The 24,966-nt window shown below is 44.9% G+C and overlaps 1 protein-coding gene and 1 pseudogene across 2 annotated transcripts; both read right to left on the bottom strand.

The window, feature by feature from the left end:
• Positions 1–4,716: 4,716 nt before the first annotated feature.
• Positions 4,717–5,424, bottom strand: LOC306814752 (olfactory receptor 10C1-like; annotated as a pseudogene). The gene has a single exon. The product of its transcript is annotated as an olfactory receptor 10C1-like (transcript).
• A 4,999-nt stretch (positions 5,425–10,423) lies between these two features.
• Positions 10,424–17,074, bottom strand: LOC306814751 (ubiquitin carboxyl-terminal hydrolase 17-like protein 6; the record flags this gene model as incomplete). The annotated part of the gene is made up of 13 exons (XM_079331129.1): positions 17,015–17,074; positions 16,327–16,422; positions 15,547–15,747; positions 14,963–15,073; positions 14,788–14,890; positions 14,576–14,643; positions 14,361–14,431; positions 13,731–13,813; positions 13,381–13,492; positions 12,917–13,057; positions 12,625–12,725; positions 11,753–11,891; positions 10,424–10,807 (listed from the first exon to the last, which is right to left on the bottom strand). The coding sequence occupies exons 2-13, from the start codon at positions 16,349–16,351 to the stop codon at positions 10,424–10,426; spliced, it is 1,539 nt and encodes a 512-aa protein (XP_079187255.1). The 5' UTR covers positions 16,352–16,422; positions 17,015–17,074.
• Positions 17,075–24,966: the final 7,892 nt, after the last annotated feature.

Here is a 24,966-nt window from a genome sequence, read left to right as displayed (position 1 = left end):
TGGTTCCTACTCAAATATACTATGATAAATCTCTTCAGAATTAGTTTCTATGCTTATTTTTAGCAATGTGACCAGCAAGACTTACATCTGCTGTGTGTGACGACCTGCCTTGCTGGTGTCTGGCACTTTCTGTGCCACCAAAGATTGTAGACTGTGGCTTCTAGCAATGCTTGAGCTTCGCTTCATGGTGACTCTACTGGAAATCACAACCCTTCAGTATCTCAGCAGCAGAAGAAAATGCAGGATCCAAGGGTATTAGGGTATTTTCTAAATGCCACAACGATTTTACAAAGGCTCAGAATGAACAAGTAGATCTGTACATTGAAAAAAAAAAAAAAAAAAAAAACGGAGTAAAAAAAGATTATGTTAGACTCCAGAAATGCCTGGCCTCAGCAGCGCTGCCCTTGTGCCTGTATTGCTGCTTCCGGTGCCGTCATGGTGATCCATGTCTTTATCTATTGTATATATATATATGTGTGTGTGTGTGTGTGTGTGTGTGTAGATACACACATAGTGTATGCAGATATATATATAGTGATTTACCAAAGTAAGAGTATTGGTCTGATAACGATACTCAAGTGTGACGGACAAAAGACTCTCTAACAATTTAAAGTTAGAAAGTGTATGTTTATTCAGTGCTGGGCAGCAGCGTGAGGTAATCCTCCAATAGTCACCGCAAAATCACGGGTGATCACAGAGTCTATTTATGGGCAAAGGAATCAAACAAATACATATTCCTAATAACAGCCCCTCCCATCCCCCTCTTCCATTGGTAATTAGCTGGAATAGCTATTAAGCATGCGCGATCGACTTCTTCAATGAAGTCTGGGGTCGTTTTCGTGGGGAGGGGTCTTAAAAGGAGGAAGTAAGGCGAGTCTTCCTCACCCTAAACTCTTGACCTTTTCTATCACTGACAATACAAATGATTTCTGGGGATAGTCCAATTATTCAAAGAATGGGTTTCTGGTTGCATTGTCTGTGTTTCTTTGGGTCTACTCACTAGTTTTGTCCTTCTTATTATAAGCGCAGCTGAGCAAACATAAAATGACAATTATTTAAGTTTCACATAATTACTCCCTTCCAACTTCTAATTTTTTCAGCAAGGTAACTAAAATCCTAATTTTCTAAGATTAGTGTTTCAATAGTGTGTGTATGTCCACATATATGTGTGTGTGTACAGATACAATGTATGCATATATATAATGTGTATATATGCATATATATGTGTGTGTTTGTGTGCATATATACAGCATATGCGTGTATATATAGTGTGCATATATACAGTATATCGTAATATATAATTACTATATATATGTTAGTCTATATAACACAAGTGTAACATGTAGTAAACGTATATAGTGTAGTAAATGCATATATATGTGGTTTATATACAGTGTTTAGATATACACACATATATAGTTTTAGACATAATTGCTGTGTCATACGGTTGCTTTCTGACTTGTTAAAAAGAGCTGGAGTAAGTGCATACAGTATAAAAGTATAAAAAGTCATATAACATTTGCTTACTACAATAAAAGTAGTAGTATAGGGGTGAACATAAAGGGGAAACCAGCTCAAGTCAGAAGTTTCAGCAGTGTGCCCTGTGTGTGCATGGAAATGTCTGTTAGAAGGTGGGTGCTCATTTATTAAACTGATAATTCTGTCAAGTGACTTCTTATACAAATTCCCACAGGAGGAGGTTGCTCTAGGAAGTGTGGATGGTTTGTGAAGGCTGTGGTTTCAAGGAGCTGATTTTTCATCCTGAAAAGGGGGTTAGGATGTCCATGGTGCAGTGTGGCTCTGAGATCTGTGACTCCTCTGCATGCCCTGGTGTCACTCACAATACTTCTGCCACATCTCCTGAAGATTGTCACAATATTCCTACTTTTGCTGCTGCCCCCTCACCAAGCAGTGGCCCTCCTTATGGTCCTGGAGATGCCACAGAAGCAGAAGGTAAAAGAGCAAAAATGAGGTAGGTGTTTTGGGAGGAGTTGTTTGCTATTTCTGAGCCCCATACAACTGCAGCTCCTGAGCAGCAGCTGTGTCAGGGATGCCCTGAGCTCAGTCTGACAGAAATAAAGGCCAACAGCAGAGAGAAATAGCAAAAAGGAGCAAAGAGTGACACTGGAAATTCCTGCTAGGAAGGTCTGACTGTTGACTAAAATGTTTTATTCTCTAGTTTCTCACTCTTTCTTTCTTCAGCCAACAACAGAAGTTAGCATGGTGTCCTGGTTTTGGCTGGGATAGAGTTAGTTTTCTGCATGGCAGCTGGACAGCTAATGAAGAGCTGATGGAGTGGGAATGCTCCAAATGAGAAATAAACCCAATATTTTTAAAAAGCCCCAGAGTCAACATACTGGAAGCTGTAGGTAGATATGTTGCCCAAATGTCTGCACCCAGATGCAGCTGCTTTGTCCCTTCCAGTCTGGTCAAGATAGATGAGAAAACATCAAAGATTCTGATTTTGGGTTTAGCATAAGGATAGTATTGACAGCAACAATTCCAACATCAGTGTGTTAAGCTGTGCTTACCCTAAGTCAAGGAGTTTTCAGTTTCCCGTGCTCTGCCAGCGAGCAGGTGCACAAAGGAAGCTGGGAGGGAGCAGGGCCAGGAGAGGTGACCAGAAATGGCCAAAGGCACAATCTGTGCACTGGATGTCATGCTCACTGTATAAAGGATGGGAGGTGGCAGGAGCCATGGATTTGTTGGTAAGGGATAGGCTGCACATCAGCCAGTGGATCTGAGCAATCCTATTGTGTGTCAGTTGTTTCTCCTGGGTCATACTTCTCTCTCGCTTTTTAATAATAAAAATACTTTATTTTCTTTCAATTTTTAAACTGTTCTTATAGTGGTCTGTGGAGCTTGCTTTTTTTCCTTGGATTCTTCTCCCACAGGGGAGTGGGAGGCATGTGGTGTGCACTCACATACTCACAATGGCTGTGTAGTACTTGGTTGCCAGCTGGGGTTGGACCAAGACACACACCTTATTATCATGCCTTTGGAGCTTTTGAGCCTATAAGCTCATTTAGGAAGGCACTTTGCATTTACTCCAAGAGGGACTCAGAAGTGGTTTTCTTCACCATACAACTGCAAAACTCAGTTGCAGGAAGAATAATGTTCCTCACAACGTTGTCTGTGGGTTGGCTGAATTATGTGTAATGGCAAAGCAGTTTCCAGTTGTGGATAAAAGTGACCATCAGGCTGTACGTGTGCTAGAGACCATGGAACAGGTTGGATATGAGCCTGAGTAAATTGAATGTTTAGAATAATTTTACATGTCCAGGAGTTCTGTACCTGCCATACAAGGGCCATCCCAAAATAATGACTCCTCCAGCAGTTGTGGCTCCCAGTTGTATGTCAGAAGTGTCATTCCTAATTATTAGAAATCTGTGCTCAAAATCACTTGATGGATGCCAAAACCATCGTTCATAGAATAATAAGGCAAAGGTGAAATAAATTGTTCCTGAATAACAGAATTTCCAAATTTTTCTTAAAATCTCTATTTGTCCAACCTTGAACAATTACCACTGAATCACTGCTCCATTTCTTTGGTACAGTGAAAGTAAAGATACAATTAAAACATCAATCCTGCCCTCCAGTATAAGAAAAAAATTGAACATCCCCTCAGTATAAATCCTTCAAGTCATATGGTACATTATTTTCTGATAACATCAACAGTGATAGAAAATATGTCTCAAATATGCCTTTATATTAAAATATAAAATAGATTTTATAATATAAATACCATCAGATATGATATTTGAAAATATGATTAATGAAATCCCTTATTGATGGCTCATTTCCTTTTTTTAATTAATACTAAAAAACATTATACATTTTTCTGTTGTAATTAATTTTTTTGGTATAAAATAAGATGTTATTAAAAACAAATATATCAAGCCTCTGCAAAGCATTATACCTTGTAATTTTTCTGTGGAATCACAAACTCCCAAGATAAAAATTCATATGACATCAAATTAAGAACACTCTACTTTTATGATATTTATATTTACAATTATTTCCAGGAATGAAGGATTAATTTAAGGAGCAATTAATGTCCTTAGCTTTCCAATGTCATTTATGTTTTGAGGATTTAATATTAAGAATTTTATTAACAGTTCCAGAGTATTACAGTAGTTAGATGCCTACACCTGCTCTAACATATTGAAAACAATGACTCCAAAAAGAAGTATCTTTGAGGCAGTGAGACAGGAATGCAATTTTGCATTTTACCTTTTTTTTTCCCAATAACAATTTAAGTAAAAATTTGTAGTCAATAATTTCCTGGGCTCCACAATATAGCCTGAATTATGTCCTCTCCTTTCCCCAAAGAAATTTACTAAACATTTTCAGGAAATAAATGCAACCAGATGAAAACTTATTCTTCTCAGTTCTTTTGGTAAAATCTCCTGAATGTTATTCTTTTGTTCAAAAAGTCATAAGTATGTAAAAAGTAATTTTAAAATCTTTGAAAAATAGCAAGAAAAAGGAAGAAGTTTATTTATATAAGAATTTCCTAAGTATGTGGAAGAAATTTCCTGCCAAAATTTGAACATAACTTCTAACATTCCCTCTTACAGCTGAAAATCTCCACTCTTCTTCCTCCTTACACCCCAAAAGTGTATCTGGAGTGTATCTGGAAACTAATTTTACTGAACAAGAATTTAGAGTGAAAAATTTCACCACAAACCCCTGAAACAATCCAAATATTCTATTTCATTTCCACACTAACTTAGATTTTCTCCATTTTTCCTTCAGGGCTCTTTTCACCTCCTTATTCCTCAAGCTATAAATGATGGGATTCAATAAAGGAGTGGCCAGAGAATAAGAAAGGGAGAGGAATTTATCCACAGCTGCACAGTAGCTGTATTTTGGCCGCAGGTACATGGAGCCTGCAGTGCCATGAAAAAGAGTCACAAGCAAGAGGTGTGAGGAGCAAGTGGAAAACGCCTTCTCCTGGCTCTCAGCTGATGGCACGTGATGAATTGTGGAAATGATATGAATAGACGAATAAATGATCATCAAGAAAGGGCTCAGAATGGCAAAGACAGCCACCACAATGACCTGGATTTCACTTGGGAAAGTGCTGCCACAGAGCAGGTCCAGGAGAGGCTGAATCTCACACAAGAAGTGGTCGATGGCAGAACCACACCAGGGTGAACTGAAGGTGATCAGGGTGTGAACTAAACCCACAGCAGTTGCACAAATGTAAGATCCAGCAACCAGGCTTCTGCAGAGCCTGCTGCTCATGATAATTGTGTCATGCAAGGGGTAGCAAATTGCAAACTAATGATCAAGGCACATGGCAGCCAAAAGAAAACACTCGGCAACTCCAAAGAAAAGGAAGAAAAACATTAGCATTGCACATCTTGTCTTGGAAATACTTACTGTTCCCACCATCAGGTTCTCGAGAATAGCTGGCATAATGACTGACAAACAGCAGATATCCAAACAGGACAGCTGAGTGAGGAAGGAATACATCAGGGTATGGAGGCTGTTATCACTCTTTATTATGAAAGCTGTCACTGTGTTAGCCATCAAGGTGAGGATATAAAGAGACAATAAAACTACAAAGAGCAAAGGGTGCAGATGAGAGATTCCAGAAAAAGCCAGGAGTCTGAATTCACTCAATCCACTGAGGTTCCCAAGGATCATCTTTCTCTGGTGCCTTGTAGAGAGAGCTCTCTTTGTTTTAGTGTTCAGCAGCTGATGAAGCTGCAAACAGCCAGGCAAATCTGCAGTCAGAATACAACTGCCTGCTTGAACAGACAAAAGGATGAGTAGGATTTAAAAACTATACAAATTTTGGAATGATCTTCTGAATAGATGATAAGAATTTGTAAGAAAATGAGGCAGTCTTATGCATGAATTTCTGTCTCATTTTTGACTGATTCTTCTTTCATAACATTGCCTTCAAAGTTTGCATATTCACTACTGTCTTCATATGCTCAGCTATCTACCACTTTGATCCTGTAGAAAAAGAAAAGGTATTAGGGTTCTTAGGCAGATATCTTTTTTTGGACTAATCAGTTCAAGCCTCAAAAATCACCAGTAGAAATATTTGAATATAACAAAGGTAATTTCTCTGTTACTTGTTGTGAATGTGGTAGAAGAAGAGGAAAGGAAAAAAAAGCCCCACTAAATGATGAGGTCTCCAGAAAAGCTTTCAACTATTTAGCACTCTGTAGTGAAGCAGAAGAGAGGCTTTCTCCACGGCTCTTTTTACTATATATATATATATGTATATATATATTTTTGAAGTCCACAGACTGGCTAGTGCTGATTGGAGCAATAAGGATTAGTTGTTAGGGGCTGGATAAATATGATGCATGTGTATGAGCTGACTCACAGCCACCTCTAGTTTTACATAACTTGGAAAGCATTAAAACCCAGATATCCTACAGAAATATCAGCATCTGGTTTACTTTGCAGTAATTACTATCACTCCATAATGCAGCCAAATTAATGGCAGAGTTGCCACACAGCCTTACCATGCTTATACTCTCTGAAAGAAAATTGAAGGTGTAGTAAAGATCAGCCTATGAAGGAAATGGATTATTGGAATAGAAGATCAATTGCAAGATTTTTTTGCATTCTTGAAAAAAACTGCTACACCTGAAACATGGCTGGGACAAATGTTATTTTCTGGGCACAATCCACATTCTTTAGTACTTTTTGCATGCTACTGTGGGGAATTTGTGAGATTATCTGTGTTCACCAGGTAATTGTTTCCTGGAATGGACCCCATCCAGGGAATGATAGCCTGAAGTCAGATATTAAACTGTGGTTTAGGGTTAATATTCAAATCTCTCTGTCATCCGTGTGTGGGGGGTGTATTTTTTGAGATGTCACCAGAGTTTTACCTTCCTATTAAAATGACCCCGTAGTGATTTTAGAGAAAACATTTACTCAGATGTAAATGAGCTCTGAGAAATGATTTAAACATGCAAATGGATTTTCAGGTATTTTAGCATATATTTATGAATTTCAGGAATTGTAATGAATCTGTGCAAGTTACAGGATTGAAACCAGTCTGTTAGCTAGCTGTGGTGTGTGCAACTGGAGGATATTCCCTGCTGAAATAAAGTAATGCCACTTCCTAATACTAAAATCACAGTGTTAAAGGGTTTTATTCCTGATTTTCAGTGGCAAAAGCACAATTCCAAAATCTGTTGTGGTGGTGCTCTGCAGAACTGGAGTCCACTGACTGTGTGCCCACTTCACTTTGGGGTTTTTCCATCATTTTATTCTGCTTGTTGCATGAGAACATTCCTTAATGCTACCTAGAGTGAAGATAAATTATTTTCCCTGTTGATGTCCAGATCATCAGAATTAAAACTTAGTTGACCTTGATCTATGTCCTGGGATTTTTAGGCATTCTGAGATTTGAAGCGTGCTTTTTATGATATCATGAAGAAGAATGCAGACTCTAGGTTTTGCTGAGGTGCTGTTAATCCTCCTTGGCTTCATGATCCTCTGCTGCCAGATACTTGCCTTGCTTCTGCTGCCGTGTATTGCAATTTGCTGAAACACTCCCACTTTAAACCACATTGTATCTGTAGCCATATTTCATTTCTGGGTCACAGCATCAATGCGACTCTGCTGTAGAGGAACTCAAGGAAAAGGAGTGTGCATTGATGCAGTCCCCACATGTACTTTGGGATAAAGTTGCCCCAAAAGGGCATCCTTGCCCACAAATTAACATGGAGGTTCCCCTACTTCTTCTTCCTAAGATTTGTCATTAATAAGAAAGATTAAAAGAAATGAACAAGAACACCAACAAATCCCAATCCAACCAAGCAACCAAAACTCAGACACTTGCTTTGCCACATCTGCTGCAGCAATCAAGGATTTAGCATTCAAATTAATTCTTTGGATAAGATTTATTTGAGAGATGAGCCCACCAAGGGATCAGATCATCTTTCACAGCACAGAGCAACTCACTCAATGTTATCCACCACCAGGAGATATTCCCATTGTGTTTGGGGGAAGGCTCAATAAACAAGGGGAGGCACAGGCGTTGGTCTTCATTTCCTTTTATGAAAGCCTAGTCAAATTTTGTGATGTACGGTGATGCTTCTCCCTGCAGCCCATCCCTGCCTTTACCACTGTTTTGAGTACTACCTACCCACCCCTTCCAGTGTAGCAAAAAGAAAATCCCTTTTCCCCTTCTCTTCATCAGACCATAGAATATCTCATGTGTGAATGGACCCATAATACTCACCTGGTCCAGCTCCCTGCAAAAGTTATCAGTGAGTGGAGAAGAGGCACACTCCAGACAAAGTTTGTTAAAGAAGCACTCCTGTCAAATCAGCAGCTACAGGAAGGACACTATTGTTTTCTAAACTCCTCAGAGAGGACTTTGGATGCAGCTGCACCCCATCCCAGCCCCAGACTCCTCAACAGTTTATGTCCAAAGGGTTACAGAGGTGTAACACAGCCTGTATACAACTTTGTCCCATGGGATTAAAGATGCCAAGCCAAATATAAAAAGAACTATTCATTGAAATTGATTGCAACCATTAGGCTAAATAACTTGATCAGAATTATTTGCTACATAGCATAGGCAGCCTAACTAACATAACACAGCATAACTAGGAAATTACCACAGCATAACTAACTACCAGTTATTTTATAGTACAGTGCACTATTTTTGAACCAAGTGAGAAGCAATTCTATTAATCAAACAAAACAATTAAGGAGAGAATGATGTCACCCATGCAACAAGCAGGAGCAAAGCTGTTTTGCTCAGTCTTGGGAAGTGACGTTAAAGGGCTTCTCTGCTCAAGGGAGGGATCCTCACACACCTTAGGGAGGGATGCTGGAACTTCTTGTCACACAAAAATGAGACTGCCCTTCTATAGCATAACCTCTGATACATTTTGAGATTATGTTTTGTCAGCTTTATTCAGCAAGTATGCTTTGCTGCTGAAAACGGTGTTAGCAAGTCTTTGCTTTCTTCCATGTGACACTTCTGACTCTCACTTCCATGTGAAGGCCTGGAGATCCTTGCTGCTGTTGCTGCTGCCCCCACATCAGAGAGTATCTGTCTACATGTCCTTGTGGTGTTGGAAATTACATAATTCTACTGATATCTTTTCTAATTTATTGTTTTAATTAATCAGAAGCAGTGTCATTTTCCACTATGTCACATGCCACTGTAGCCACCACTTAGCAAGGCTTGACATGAGCTGCAGTGGGAGCACAGCTTGGGAAAATCCCTGAAGATTCAATTTTTGCTAAAATATCTGTCATTAACCTCATGCTTCAATGGTCCAAGACCCGAAGCTGGACAAAAGGAATGCACAATTTATGAACCACAAGGCCATTGTGCACAACCCTGAGATAAAGAGGGTACTAACAAAGATAATTCAGCAATTGCACTGTAATGCCATTGTCCTGAATCCAGCTAGGGTAGAGATAATTTCTGAATTTCACTAGCTGTTACACTGCTGTATTCTGGATTCTGAATGAGTATGATGTCGATAGTACACTGAATGTTGGAGTTTTGCTAAGTCACATTTATCCTGAGTCAAGGACTTCTGTGTCCTCATCTTGTGCTCTGCCAGTGAAGAGGTTCACAAAAGAAAGTGGCAGAGAGCAGAGCTGAGACAGGTGACCTGAACTGCCCAGAGGGACATCCAGAGCACAGAGCATCATGCCTGGAATATAAAGTGGGAGGAGCTGCCCAGAAGAGCACTGGAATAAAGTAATGTCTGCTTTCTGATACTAAAAGTCACATTAGAGAGCTTAATGTATCTGGATGTTTTCAGTGACAGTGGGGGTGTGATAGTTGGGTCCAGCTGGTCTCAGCATTCTTGAACACCACAAACAGGAGCCCCTCCTTGCTTGAGCCATTCCTGTAAGGTGCAGACAGGACCCAGCTGGAGCTGCTGCGTCCCTGCTCGGGCAGAGCATCCTGCCCCAGCTGGCACAGCTCCCTGAGCACTGGGAGGTTGACAGTCCATCACTTGACACTGCAAAAGCCCCACTCTTCAAGAGGACAGACTTGTAACCTCCCCTTCTCAGAGCTCGAGTGGCTGGAGATTGCTCCCTTGAGTGGGGCCACCCAGCAAGGTTTCACCTTGAGACTGACAAAAAGGGCCATGGGCAAGGGTCAGTAATATCAATTTCTACTTAACATTTATTTTTCCAGCTTTACTAGAAAAATTGCTTCTATCTTGCTTTCAACAACTGACCTCTATTACTAGCAACTACCTACACTATGGAATAAAGAATTCTAACTAAAGCCTATCAGTCTACACTGCTTATGTAAACAAATTGTTCGCTAATCCTTGTGGAGGCGTGGAGAGCACAAGGACACGTTTGCTAAAAAGCGCTGTGCTAATCTGCCATTCTGCTTCAGGCAGGGCCATAATCTGACAGCAGCACTCCCAGAGAGCTGGAGGGCCCCGGCACTGCACTATGGGCAGGGGTTTGGGCAACTTGGGGCATTGGTTGCCAGCCTCCTCCTCTTCCTGGCAGAGGGCTCGTGGTCCGTGCGCTGCTCAGAGCGGCTCTGGAGGTTGTAGCCGCCCTGCAGGGACGCGCTCGTGTCCCTCTGCCTCAGCAGGGCCTGCTCCTGAGCAGCCCCGGGGCCAGCAGCACACTGCAAGCTCCTCTTGGAAGGTCTGGAAGCTGCACCATCCCTGGGAGCGGGGGCACAGCTTGGAGGGCTCCTTCTCCTCCCTGCACAGTGCTCAGTGCCCGTGGTGTCCCCAGAGCGGCCGCGGCCTTCCCTGCCCCGCAGCCGGGATCTGCTCCGGGCCCGCTGCCTGCCAGGGCCTTCCATGTGCAGCGCCAGGTCCTGGAAAGAGAGCTATGGAGAGTTCCTGCCCTTCTCTCCTCAAAGGGCCACAGTGAGTGGGGAACCCCCAGAGATCCGGGAGGGGACATTTCAGGGCCTCCCAAAGGCTCTTCTGGAGGTTGCCAAGGCCAAAGGGCCAAACTGGCACGAATGGGGTGGATCCAGTGTAAGGGTCGCTGTGAAGTTTCCCTGATCTGCCTCACAACCGTCCAAGCTCAGGGACTGACACCCTGGGACCCCACCAGTGGCTCTGGACAGGAGATGTGGCCTGGCTGAGGGGGATGCTTGCCCAGGGACTCTTCTGCAGCTGGGTGCTGTACTATCGTGGTGCCTTCAAGCAGCTCCACGGATAACAGCACCCTGTTTCTGCACCTGCTTCTCAGAGCAATGGTCTTTGCACACAATAGTCCATCAATCTCCCCCCTTTTGGCCAGAGGCCACTTGCTTTGGAAAACTATTATCAAAAGTGACTTTCCTGGAGAGATTTTGAGATCTCCCCTCAGAACACACATCCATTGGCAGGACCACGAGGACGTTTGTGTCTATAGGTTGATCACTAGGACACGTCACATCTGTTGGTAGCTATTCCCCATTCCCCTTTTACTCTCTCCCTCTTTACTTTCTTTCCTTTATATATGTCCCCTCTAGCGCAACAACTGAGTCATTGGCACTCGATAAAGTGGGTTGTTGTTGCTGTTGAATAAAACTTTAGTCCCTTGCTGTTTGTCTTTTGCAGCCTGAGGTTAAATGAAGCACTATGATCCCTGCTTGTGCTGAGCGGATGGTGACAGCCCAGCTGGGATGCTGGGAGGGGAAGCAGCAGTGTGGCTGTGAAGAGTGCTGCTGAAGGCTGGGAGTGGAAAAGGAGAAATGCTGAGATACTACAAAGAGATCCACTGCCTTTCCCTAAAGTGTCACTGCCCTGACCCTCCTCCCCAGAGTTACCTCTGTGCTGCCAGGCAAACCCTGTGGGCCGACAGAAGCCGCCTGCTTGCTGCTGGCTGCCCTCTGATGAAGGAAGGAAGGGGCACGTGGTGGTGCCAGCGAGGAAGAAGCCCTTTCTCCAATCTTCACATCCGAACATCTGGTGAAAAAAAGACTCATCTCACTTTAGGGCTGTTGTTGCAGCCTTCTCTGTGGTTCAGTCATTTTCTTGGAGAGGTTTCTATGACAGAGAGAAGACTTCACCAAGGCCACTAATGGAAATATCAGCAAGAGTCTTCCCACTCAGTCTACTCCTGTCCCAGCAAAACCTCATCTTGATACCTTCTACAACCTCCATTTCATAAATTCACAGACTTGTTTGGATGACAAGGGATCTTAAAGCTCATTTTGTGCCACCCCCTGTCATGGGCAAAAGTACCTTACAATAGACTAGGTGTCTCCAAGCCCTATCCAACCTGGCCTTGAACATTTCCAGGGATGGGGCACCCGCAGCTTCTTTGGACAGCCTGTTCCATTGTCTCACCACCTTCACACTGAAGCATTTCTTCCTAATATCCTCTGTAAACCTGCCCTGGGTCAGCTGGAAACTGATACCCTTCATCCTGTGCAACCCTCCCTGATAAAGTGTCCCTCCCCATCTTTCCCCTTAAGTTCTCTCGCTCTTCTCTACAAAAGTCCAGCATCAGAGAGCAGGCAAGGAGCTGCTACATCAGGGCAGCAGCCTGAAGGACAGACATGGGGACAGACAGGTTCCACAGCACTGAACGAAGCAGGTAGTAAGTGCATTTAGAGGGAAAAACACTCTGGAAAAGCAAAACAGTTAACAGGGAAAAGGAAACATCTTCTGAGCACATCTGGATGCTGGTTATTACCTGGCGTAGAACAGCAGGTAGGCTTGCTGCTTGAGAGCTGTGTCAAGGCAACGGAGCTCCACAGACTTATCATCCATCTTGTACCACAGCCCGTTGCTGGCCTGTGGAAAAAAGGCAAGGATCTCTGCTTCTCTCCAAAAAAACTACCTAACAAAGATCATGTCCAGTCCAGACCCCAAGGAGACCTGCTGCCACAAAACCCTGGCTGTCAGTAACACTGACAGGAAAGTTTCTCTTCCCCACACACATTTTCCCCATTGGGAAGGAAGAAAGGAAGGAAGTTGCTGACTACCTTTGTGTAGCAGAAATAGTGTCCTCCTTGGCAGGTGAGCCCACTGTGCACCAGGACAGCATACAAGGAGTAAAGGAGGGGTTCTCCCTCTGCCTGGGACATGTAGGAGCGAAGATCCAGGTACTCGGGGTACTCCACATCCTGCAGAGACACCAGCAGGGCTCAGAAGTGAGCCTGACCTGTGGCACAGAACAGCCTGCCACCTCCAGGGGCCACAGGGCTGTAAATACATCTTTGGGGCTCAGGAACAGCTGGTTTTTCATAGAGCAACATGTCATGGTTTGGGTGACAGGAAACTGTTCTTACCCAAAGCAGCTCTGTTGGAGAAAAGCGCTTGTCTCTCTTCCCAAGGGAATTCTTCCCTCCCCACAAGGGAAAACGACCAACCCAACACAAGTGGCTTGTGACAAGCTTTAGGAAATGTGCTGCAGGAAGAGAAAGCTGCACACCAGCTGTGTACAAACCTTGCGGATCTTGCCACCGGTGAAACAGTCAAACCTTTTCAGACACACTGTGAGAACCTTGGGTGCACAGTGGACTGTGAACCTCTTGGAGGCGGCAACGTTCTTCTTACACCTTGAAACCAAGCACAGAACCAGTGCTGAAGTGCACCCAATCCTCCCCCAAGGTGGCCAGGCAAGCTGTCCAGACTCACACAGCTTTTGCTATTCTAAGGCTATTCACTGCCATGTTTTACAAAAGCTGCATCTCCTCTGTGTGGAGTAAATCTCCACGAGAAGATGACTTCTGCTCAATGACATGCAGCCCCCTCACACAGGATCTCCTGTCAAGATGTTCTTAGGAATCATCTTACGTGCTGCATTTATAGCAGTTTTCACCGTCCAGGTGCTCGGGTCTCACAAAGTCCTCCAGAGCTGCCGTGAGGGACGAGGCTGCCTGGAGGAGTGAGAAATGAGCACACTGAGCTGCAGGAAATCTCCTCAGCCAAACTGCTCCCTGGAGCTGACAAGAAAAGCCCTGTAGCTGATGCTGAACAGAGCCACCATGAACCTGTCCAGAAGGAGGCAGGAACAGAGTGTGATGCTGAACATTCCCCTGTGTCCCAGAGGCCCCTGGAGCCACCAAGAGCTCCCTCCCTGTAGCACCACTCAGTTCAACTCATGACAGTGTGCAGGACCATCAGTGGTGCAAACAACTCAACCCATCAGCCTCAGAGCCACACAGGTGCTGGGGGAGGACAAAGGGAAGAAGGATGAGGGTAGATGAAGGGTGCAGAGAGGATAATGCTGCTTGTCCAGCTTAAAAACAGCACCTGCAGAGAGACCAGTGTCACAGCCTCTGCAGGAGGACACCATCCATTCCCCTTGGCACCCACCACCAAGATCTCCTGTGCTCACAGTACACATTTTTAGACAAATGTGTTGACTCTGGAAAGCTGCAGGAGCCTTGGGATGTCTTGAAGCACAAGTGCAAATCTTCTTACTTTGATATCCAAAGGGATATCCAGGAAGGCCTCGTAGGAGTCAGAAATGGCTTTGCAGCTGAAGCAGGTGACTGGAAGGAAAAATGCAAATGCTGAGCAATGGGAAGCTGACTGACATTGCCCATTTCCACACTGTACCTGTCCCAGCAGTCCCAGGAAGAACTGTCAGAAGGGCACAGGAAATGGCAAAGAGAGTAAGAGTTGTGGAAATGTACCTCTGGATCTCAGAAAGCCTCCAAATATTTGAGAGACAAGGGTAGTGGATTGAGATGAGAGGTCCAAGCTGGAAAGAAGTGGTAAGACAGATCATTATCTCCTGCAAGAGTTTTGCTTGGCCTGAAAGGCCAGGGTTTAGGTTTCCCTTGATGGGAGCACACCGAGCAGCCCAAAGGCTCCGGGCTTTGGAGGGTGATTTGCTTGTGCTTACTCGCTGCCTGCACTCAGACAAGCTCTCTGCATGGCATTGAGAGTACAGGACAAGAAGTCGTGGGCATCTTCCTCCCTGCCAAGCTGAAAGTGTTCTCCTATGCCTAAGAAAGAAGCTTGTAGTTCTGTCATACAGGAAGGGAAGAAAACCTGTCCAAGCACCTGGCATGACTTACGTCTGAAAACCTTGAGGACAGCCAAAGGCACGATGGCACTGACAGGGGAATGCAGGACCTTGTTCACGTGTGCTTCCATGATGCACATCATGCAGAAACCCTGCTGGTGACCTGGAGAGGGACACAGGAAGGTCCTTAGGTTAGCAAAACATCCACAGCAGTGGGAAACTCCTCCTCTTCCACTCCAGCGCAATACTCCACTCTTCCCAACGTCCAAGTGATCCCGGGGCATTTTAGTGTGCAGAAAATGTTCTTAGAAGGATGCTATGCCCACAGTTTTCTGTGCAATCGGCCAAGAGGTTTTGACTGCAATACAGGAATAAAGGAATAATGGAAAAAAGGAAAAGAGGAAAAAAGGGAAACAGAAATAAAGGAAAAAAGGAAAAAAGACCCTGTGCTAGAAGGAAGCGCTTTCACGAAGTGTATGACAGCTGGGTAGGACAAGTGGCTTCTAGGCTTGAGTGTTTAAAGAACATAAACTCATAGGGCTGACAATGGGGCTGTTCTCCTAAATTAAATTGCAGGATCTGGGAATCTTTGGGACTCAGTTAAGAGGTGTTCAGGATGTTCCTAAAAGCACTCACAGGCCTGGCTGTGCTCTCGGGACAGCAGGTAGTTGGCCAGTGGCGGGGTGTAGGTCAGGCACTGCAGGACAGCGTTGAGGAAGCAGGTGTTGCCCACATTGACGAGCCCTGCTCCAGCACTCTGTCTCTGCTGCCACACCATGCAGATCTTCTCCGGCGGGAAGAGGATCGTTTTTGGAGGATCCATTCCCTCGGCAATGACTGCAGAGAAATTCCATTTGGAAAGAGATGAGACAAGGAACTAAAGCATCATTAAACCTGCAGTTTTCTACACAAGCAGTCAGGACAACCAGCTTGAACCTTGAGCTCAGTATCAGGGGAAGCCTAGCACTGCCATTGAAATTTACTGGTTTGGAAAAGTCTGTTCCCCTGCTTACTTTGCAGAGTCTAACAAAACCCAGCTCTGATTTCTGGGCCTCAGGGTACCTTCCTTTCTCACCAGAGCTCTAGACTGGATTCTCAGGTCAAGCTTTCCCTGATTGTAACTGATTGCAACTTATTGAAAACAAGCAAGTACTGAACACAAAAGTTAATTCAGGGATGTCAGACCTCTCTATGAGCATTGATGTTTCAAAGTCTTGTACACAGTGACAAAGGAGAGACAAAAGGTGTTTTCCTGTGACTAGTCATAAACACTTGGGTCAGGCTGGCTGCTCTCAGCAAACATCCCAGAGCTCACTCTAGGCTGTGAGCACATCATTCTGGGATCTGAGCACCAGTCATGTCAGCTGTCGGTGGGGAGTCACAAAGTCCAAACCTGCCAGTGAAGCTGTTACTCACAGGAATTGTTCTCTGTTGTGGCCATTGCCTCTCTGAGGAACAGAGGGCACAGCTCTGGATGATGGTCCAGAAAGAGGTCAGTATCAATTCCCTCACCTGATTGCAAAGAAATTTCTGTAGCTCAGCAAAAGAATAAAAATTCCAAATAAATACAACCTAGAGAAAGAACAGGCTTTGCCATCAAGAGTTTCAGTGGTGCTTGTACCAGCAGCTGAACTGCAGATTCACACCTTTGTGATGGGTGACAGAGCCCCAGGAGGTTCAAAGGTCCTGACGAGCTCCAGTGCAAGTCACCTTCTCTGAACAGTCTGTGCTGCTGCTGTCACAGCATCAACAGCAGAGCTCTCTGGCTTCCCCCTCCTCTGCAGGAGTGACCAGCATTCAGCCACTAACTTAACTACTGCCTCTGCTGCTCTCCTTTTTCTGTCTCACTCCCTCGTGCAGCAGCCAAGGTGGGCTTTTGCCACTCTGGGCTGAGCCCGGCCCCTCAGACTGCAGTCACCCCCTACTTACCTATCCTAGGCTATAGTAAAGAAAAGAGAATCAGCAACTAAGAACTCTAGCCTAGCCTGTATCTGGGCAGCCTACAGAGGTGTAACAGCTCAGCCTTCAGCTAGGAAGGTGTAAACCAGCCTAGACTTTTATCTCCTTCCCCTATGCTCTATCTGAAAAGGCAAACCATACTTACCTGTGAGGGGATGAAAGTTGAAGGGGACAGAAAACAACGAATCTCTTTGAAAGGAAGAGAGGTGAGTAGGAGAAAGGTGAACTGTCCTGAAGACCAGCTGGTTCGTTGGCCTGTTCTCAGGACACTGAGCACTGGGCAGGTGAGATCACCGTCACCCAAGAGGTGCCACACCTCTGCCCTCAGTGACATGGGGACATGCAGAGATGTGTCTCCTGGAGACCACGGAACCACAGAACCCTCCTGGGCACAGGAACCCACCTGGCTCCTCTCCCAGGTGCCAGGCACTGGGACACCCCTGTGCTCTGATGAACAGGGGTTCCTTGGCTGGCAGAGCCTCCCTTGGGTGAAGGAGAAGTGAGCTCCTTCCCCAAAGCACAGAGCCCAGTGAGCACAGGCCTGCCCAGAGCTGTCACAAGCCAGGTCACACTTCTGTCTGGCCCACACGAAGCACAGAAAAACACTCTATAACTCACAAAATAAGTTCTAAGAGTAGCTGTGTATTTATTTAGCACTGGGGGGCATGGGGGACAGCTCCTGCAACAATATGCACACCTTTGGCAACCTGCACCTCTCCTTTTATCCTCTACAAACTAGGAATACACAATTTGCCTAATACATATCCATTGCCTCCCCACTTCACATGGAAATTAGTTTCACTCCTCTTTGCACTGCCCATTGTTCCTTTTAGGTTGCTCTGGTGCTCCTCTGAGGGTCTTTGGATGAAGCAAGTGCTCTTCCTCTCACTTAGAACTTTTCACTTTGCCTCCTTGCACATGCACTCTCTTTAATCCTTTGGTCATTTTTTGCACTTTGATATCAGTTTTCCAGGTCTCAGGGGTCTGAGGAGCCTCTTATCCTATGGTGTCTTTGCCCCTGCATCCTGTTTGCTCATTTTAGCCCGTGATCTCTCCTTGTAGACCTGCTCTCCTTCTGCTCTTGTAAGCGCCTGAAGGTGCTGGAACAAGGGACAGGGTTACAACGATGGACAGGGAAGGGACTGGATCAAGGGGTTGGGAAAGTCAAGCAGGGTAGTTTCAGGGGTGCATACAACTTGGGGACAAACCCACTGAGAAAAACACGGGTACATAGGAAAAAATTATTATAACAATGAACTGAATAAAATAAATGCCCACTGCAACACCAAGCCATCAGCACAGCTGTGTCCCTGGCACTAGAATGGGGGCTCCTGTGGGAGCTGCTCCAGCCCCCCTGCCTGGACCACGGCTGCCATCCCATCACAGGGAACAAGGCTGAGATTTACACAACTCTGCTCAAGAGCATTTTCCAGCAGCCAGGGCTCAGACTCTGTAAACAGAGGGGCACCGAGGAACTGCAAGGGAAGCAATTAATGATTGCACTTGTGAACACTGCCTGTGCCCTGCTCATAGGGGGGCATGGCAGCTTTTGAAATTATATCACTTCCAAACTAATTTTAATTAACTTGAATTAGCTTTTCAATAATTGTATTAATTCATTATAAAGAGTATATTAGTCATAAGCAGCATGCTAGTTTTAAACCGTTTTTAGACAGCATGTAGCGAAGTTTGTCCTAAACTGCCCTTGTGGGAATAAAATTTCGAAAAATGAGTGAATAATCTACTGATACTTCCAAGTTTTGCTAAACTAGCCCTGACTGACTTAGGGAAAAAGGTCTCGAAAAAGAGACAGATGGATTGCAGATATTGAATACAAGGAATGCAGAATGCGTAGGTCACAAGGAGATTTTGCAGGAACCAGAAGATAAAGAGGAGAGTAATAAAGACCATTTCTTATGGAGCAGAAAACTCTCTACTATACTGTGAATGTTGCAGAAAACTCTCTACTATATTGTGAATGTTGTGTTTATATGGCCAGCCAAATATTGAGATTTCCCCCTGCCTGCAGAGGGTCTAGATCACTGAGCACCATAACACAACAGCAAAGGTTTATTTGGATCCCTCTGAGCTGTGGGAAGCTGCAGCTTTATAGGAGGGAGGTTGTTGTAGTGTTTTTCTTGTTAATGGTATGTTTCCTTATTGCCCAAGCTAATAGTTTAGTCCAAAATAATACCCTCCCACCCACCTTGTCAATCTCTCCTAAACTACCTGCTAATCTTGCTTTGATCCAGCCCCCTGCTTGGAATTCCTCTTTGGAAATCCCCTAAAGCTTGAGGTCTCATTAGTCCATGTGACCCAGGTGCAGGGTGTCAAATTTACCCTATGGGCCACTGCAGCGTACCCACAACTTCCAATTCGACTGACGTGGAAATCATCCAATCCTGTGTACGTAGAGCAGTGGCCCATACCAGAGCCTTGAATGTCCATCCTCCTTCAACTGGTCCAACGAGAAATAGAAAAGGGACACATTGAACCATCCGTTTCCCCGTGGAACACACCAGCGTTTGTAATACCCAAACGCAGTGGCGAAGGCTTTCGCTTGCTCCACGACTTGCGAACCGTCAACAAGAAAATTCAACCGATGGGCCCCGTGCAGACAAGACTACCGAACAATTCCTCATCCTGACAAACCAGCCTTGCGCAGTGATTGACATCAAGGACTGCTTCTTTTCAATACCATTGCATGAGCAGGACAAAGAACGGTTCGTTTTTTCCGTCGTGTTTCCCAACAGACAGTAACCCAACCTTCAAATTCAGTGGAAGGTCCTTCCGCAAGGAGTGGTAAACTCTCCCACCATCTGTCAAATTGTTGTAAGTCGAGCCCTAGCGCCAGTCTGGTCAGCAAATCCCAAAGCTACCATCATCCAGTACATGGACGACATCCTGATAGCGGTTCCTTCACCTAGCCAGGTAGATGATCTTGTGACAGCAGCTTCTGAAGTCCTGAAAGCCAACGGCTTCGAAATAGCCGAAGCTAAAATAAAGAAAGGTCCTTCAGTCACATTTCTAGGTGTGAAAATTAACGGCTCCTACGTGTCACCTCCCACAATCAAGATCTGTCACGACATCAAAATGCTACACGATGCACAGCAAGTAGTAGGGTCACTACAGTGGTTGCGCAACATCGTCCTTATTCCACCAGAGGTCATGTCCCCGCTGTATGACCTCCTCAAAGGCAAGCATCCATGGGAGCAAAAAACCATCTCGGAAGAAGCCACCCACTTGCTCGACTATATCGAACAACAGCTGTCCACTGCAATCCTTTCCATGTGGAACCCGAGCCTGTCACTAGATTCGTATGTGCACTTCACAAAAGAAGGGGGAGTCAGAGTGTTAGCACAAGGACCTCCTGTCCTAGCCAAACCAGTACAATGGATAGCTCTAGGGAGACTGTCGCGAGCCTTTACACCAGGAGTGGAATGCCTTGGAAACCTGATCATGAAAGGCAGAAAACTTGCTTTGAGTCACCTAGGTTTCGAACCTGCAAAAATATACTTACTTTTCTGGAAGCAGATCCCGTCATCATCTGTGACAATCTCAGAGTGCCTTGCCCTAGCTCTGTTCGGTTTTGCAGGAGAGCTGTGCTACGCTGCAAAGCCCCCATGGACTCAATTGCTGGCCATAGTGGACATCGACCTCTCACAGAAGGTCAGGGTCCTACCAGGCCCAACTGCATTTACCGATGCATCCTCAACAACTTCCACTGCAGCAGTTGTGTGGCAAGAACGAGACCAATGGCAGAGTGTCAAGAAAAGGGATGAATCTCTGTCAGTGCAACTACTAGAAGCCTCAGCAGTAGTGCTGGCATGCAAACTGTTTCACACCGAACATCTCAACATTGTCATCGATTCCACGTTCGTTGCAAAGCTGTGCCAAGCAATGGTCAATTCGGGCGTTTTCACCTCACCCGCTGCCATAATGATCGAAGAGGCACTTTACTCTCGTCAAGGCACTGTATCTGTCGTGCATGTCAACAGCCATAACCCAGTAAAAGGGTTCTATAAAACAGGCAACGACAAGGCTGATGTGGCAGCAAAAGGCCTATGGACTTTGCAGGAAGCACTCCAATTGCACGAACCACTCCACATAGGAGCAAAGGCACTAACCAAGCGATGCAGCATTTCCATATCAGATGCCAAGCACGTAGTAGCCACTTGTCCACACTGTCAAAAGTCACCCCTATGGTCCTGCGGCGTCAATCCCAGAGGCCTAAAGGCCTCAGAGATCTGGCAAACAGACTTCACTCTATGCCAGCTGCTGAAGCCCAGAGTGTGGCTTGCTGTAACAGTCGACACGTACAGCAGCATGATTGTGGCAACTCAACATGCCAAAGCTAACTCTAAAGCCACCATACAACATTGGCTAACAGCCATGGCTTGGCTCAGTATCCTGAAACAAATAAAAACAGACAATGGGATAAACTTTATCTCTAAGTCAGTTCAGGAATTCGCAACCAAATGGGGCATCACCTTAAAGCAGGGCATCCCGTACAACAGCACAGGACAGGCTATAGTGGAAAGGACCAATCAAACCCTAAAGGCTAAGCTAGAAACTTTGGCTAAGGCAGAAGCGTTCACTAATGCCATTCCCCCAACTGATCAACCATGCCTATTAACAACTGCCATGCTCATGTTGAACCAGTTTCCCAGAGGGGACCAAAACCAAGCTCCTTCTCAAAAACATTGGGCCGTAGAAGCCATCAGAGAGGGTCCACCAGTGAGCATCAAAAATGAATTAGGGGAATGTGAGACAGGTCGGAAGCTAGTTGTAACGGGTAGAGGGTACGCGGCGGTAGAAAAAGATAACGTCACTAAGTGGTGTCCTCTAAAATCCATAAAACCCATGCTGCCCAAAACTAATGAAACCTCTGAGTTTCTTTTAACAGGCTTGCCGCTGTGACCTATTTTTGTGCTCCAGTATTTTGCTGCTGTTAAGCCTGCCTTATGCCATCCAAGCGGAAGCAAGCAACTACCTTTACCGGCCCTACGTCTGGACATTTCGTTACCTGCTTACAGGTACAACCATCGGACGTCCCGAAACCAATGCGCCCAGCTGGACCGTACGTGCAGTCGACATCACCAACGGAAAACTAAGCGGTTTGTACCCAATTAGCCAAGGACTGTACTGGTGTCCCAGTGTTAACCCTGGGAAAAGTTACTGCACCTACCCAGGGTATTGGTTCTGTAGGTATTGGGGCTGTGAAACCATCGTAACAGGTAACCAGTGGAAACCACCTACAAAGGACGACTTTTTAGAAGTCACTCATTGGCCAAAAGGCTGTGTACCAACCACGTTTAAACACGGTACTAAACCCGGCAATTGTTCTCACCTTACAGTTACCATTTTACAACCCCAACACCCAAGCTGGACTTTAGGCAGAACATGGTCAGTGGGCTCGTCCTATCCAGACCGAGGCACAGTTGTGCAAATTACCAAAACCTCTATGCCAACAAAATATACCGCAATAGGGCCTGATAAAGCCATAGCTTTAAGGAAAATGCTAACAACTATCTCCGCAACACCCAAATTAACAGCAACAGTCCGTATACCCAAAAGCGATTTGTCACCTTTTAGTACAACACCCGAAGCGCCTTCAGGCAACTTGTTTACCCAAATGCTGTACACTGTACTTGTATCCCTCAACGCCTCACGCCCAGACCTCACCTAGTCCTGTTGGCTCTGTTATGATGCCAAACCACCCTTTTACGAAGGCGCAGGTCTCATCGCACAATTTAGTTACTCCAAAGAAAGTAGCCCTACACAATGTAAATGGGACACTCCTCGTAAAGGAGTCACTCTAGAAACAGTGTCCGGCCAAGGGACCTGTATAGGTAATCAGGATGTAGTAAGGTGAAACAAACAGCTCTGTAACGTCCCAATCACCCTCGCTAAGCAGCACCTATGGGCCATTCCAGCAGTCCCAGGTGTGTGGGCCTGTTACTCCACAGGCATCTCTCCTTGTGTCTCCATTAAAGACTTGAATGAATCTAACGATTTCTCTGTGCAAGTCATTCGTTCCCAGGATCCTGTACCACTCGGATGACAAAGTGTTCTTCCATTTCGAAGAGAGTCTCCATCGGCAAAAACGGGAACCAATAACTGCTATAAACCTTGCAGTGCTCCTAAGCCTAGGGGCAACAGGTACAGCGACAGGTGTCTCAGCACTAGTGTCGCAAAAGCAAAATCTAATGCAGCTGCCAAGGACGATGGATGAAGATCTACTCGAAATCCTGAAAAACATTCTAAGACTAGAAGAGTCCCTGTTCTCCCCGTCGGAGATGGTAATGCAAAACAGGCGAGGTTTAGATCTCCTGCTAATGCAGCAGGGAGGCCTGTGCGTTGCTCTGAGCAAAGAGTGCTGGACTTATGTAAACCATTCCAGGACAATCAGAAAATCCATGGCAGAACTTAAAGACAGGCTCCAAGGCCGCAGTCAAGAGCTGCAGCAACAAAATTGGTTCAGTTCCCTTTTAGGCCAACACCCTTGGGTTACTGCTTTTGTGTCTACCCTGATGGGACCAGTAATAGTTGTCATTTTCGCGTTAGTGTTCGGTCTCTGTCTTCTTAATAGAATAGTTCAGTTTGTTAAAGCAAAATTGATATTATGCTTTTAGAGCAAAGGCAGTTAACTTAAAGCATTTTAGTCGCTTATTTTATTTGCCAGTTCAACAAGTTATACAACCCAGTTGCAACCACCATTAACGTTTAACACAGTTTACGCTTTTACCACTAAGACGTTCGTAAGTTTCTACTAACACAAATCTAAGCCAGTTATAAAACTTAATTGCTCACGGAGAGGGGGGAAATGTAGTCAGCCAAAAGCTGCATGGAAGATCACGTGATGTACATGGTAGATAGGGCCCCCTCCTCTCCATGACGCTAGCCAATCGTATTGCATTCCGCGGTTACTTAAGCTGCCGTTTCCAGAAAATAAATGCATTTCGCCATCCACCGCATGGGTGTCAGTGAGTGAATTGCCCGGCCAGTTTGTTGTTTTGAGGTGGTTTCTTTCTGAACCAGGTCACCCTGACTTTACCCCAAAGGCAACACACAAGTAACTTCAAGCTCAGAACTCAAAAAAAAAATCCCTAACAACATCCCTCCCCAAACCTAAAGTTTCAGCTGTTTTCTGTATCATCCCCATCACAGAACAAGCCTAACCATCTCTATTCCTCTAACCATATTTAAAAGGTCTGTGCTGCAGCTGTTTTCCCTTCAGAGTTAAAAAGTGTTGCTTAGTCTCAATAGCTTAAAAATGGCACATCAATGAACAACTGTTTCTAGGTTAAAAAAAAATCTAATCACATTTGAGTAAGAAAATAGCTCTTCCTTTTTGTCTAAAAGAGCATCCAATTCCAAGTCATTCTCTCTTCCAGGAGAATGACACTGTTGGTTTTGTGCATTGCATAGCATCAAACAAAATTCTACCATCAACTCAACATGCACTTTTGATCAACTACTGAAACATCATCCTTCAAAAATAATTTTAATACATAAGCCTTACAAACAGCATATTAAAAATTACAAGAGGAATTACATGACTATGTCTTATTATAAACATCCAGTGGCAGCTGTGTATTTTATCAGCTTAACTTCAGGGAAAAGTTGATGCAAGAGCACAGATCAAAATATCTAAATTTCATCTGGCTTTGAAAGATATAAACTAAATTAGTTGCCTTTAGACAACCCAGCATCTATTAGCAGTGAAATAATCCTATTTCATGATTACAGGACAGGAATTTGGATTTACAAGAGCACATATGGTAAACACTGGCTTAGTTCAAAGAACCCTTTCCTGCAGAGCACCACAGCCCCAACCAAAACTGTGTTGTCAGAGAAGTTGGGAAGCACCAAAAGAGCCGCTCAGTTGTTAAACCAGAGGGCTGTGCTTTGTTGCTGAGCTGTGAGTGGGGAAAAGGATAGGGACTGCTGCTGTGCTGGGAAAGGAAGCTAAAGCAAGCAACAGTCTGAGATCATGACAACAATTTAACATGCGTTTGGTCAATCCATGTTTTCCTTAGTTTTTACAGAAGCTGATTATACACATTTACTGTAAATGACTTTCTTATATACAAA

The sequence above is a fragment of the Erithacus rubecula genome (genome assembly GCF_903797595.1).
Source record: "Erithacus rubecula genome assembly, contig: SUPER_Z_unloc_2, whole genome shotgun sequence".
NCBI lineage: Eukaryota > Metazoa > Chordata > Aves > Passeriformes > Muscicapidae > Erithacus > Erithacus rubecula.
The sequence above is the reverse complement of the archived record's forward strand: the minus strand, read 5'-3'. Positions and strand labels throughout refer to the sequence as shown.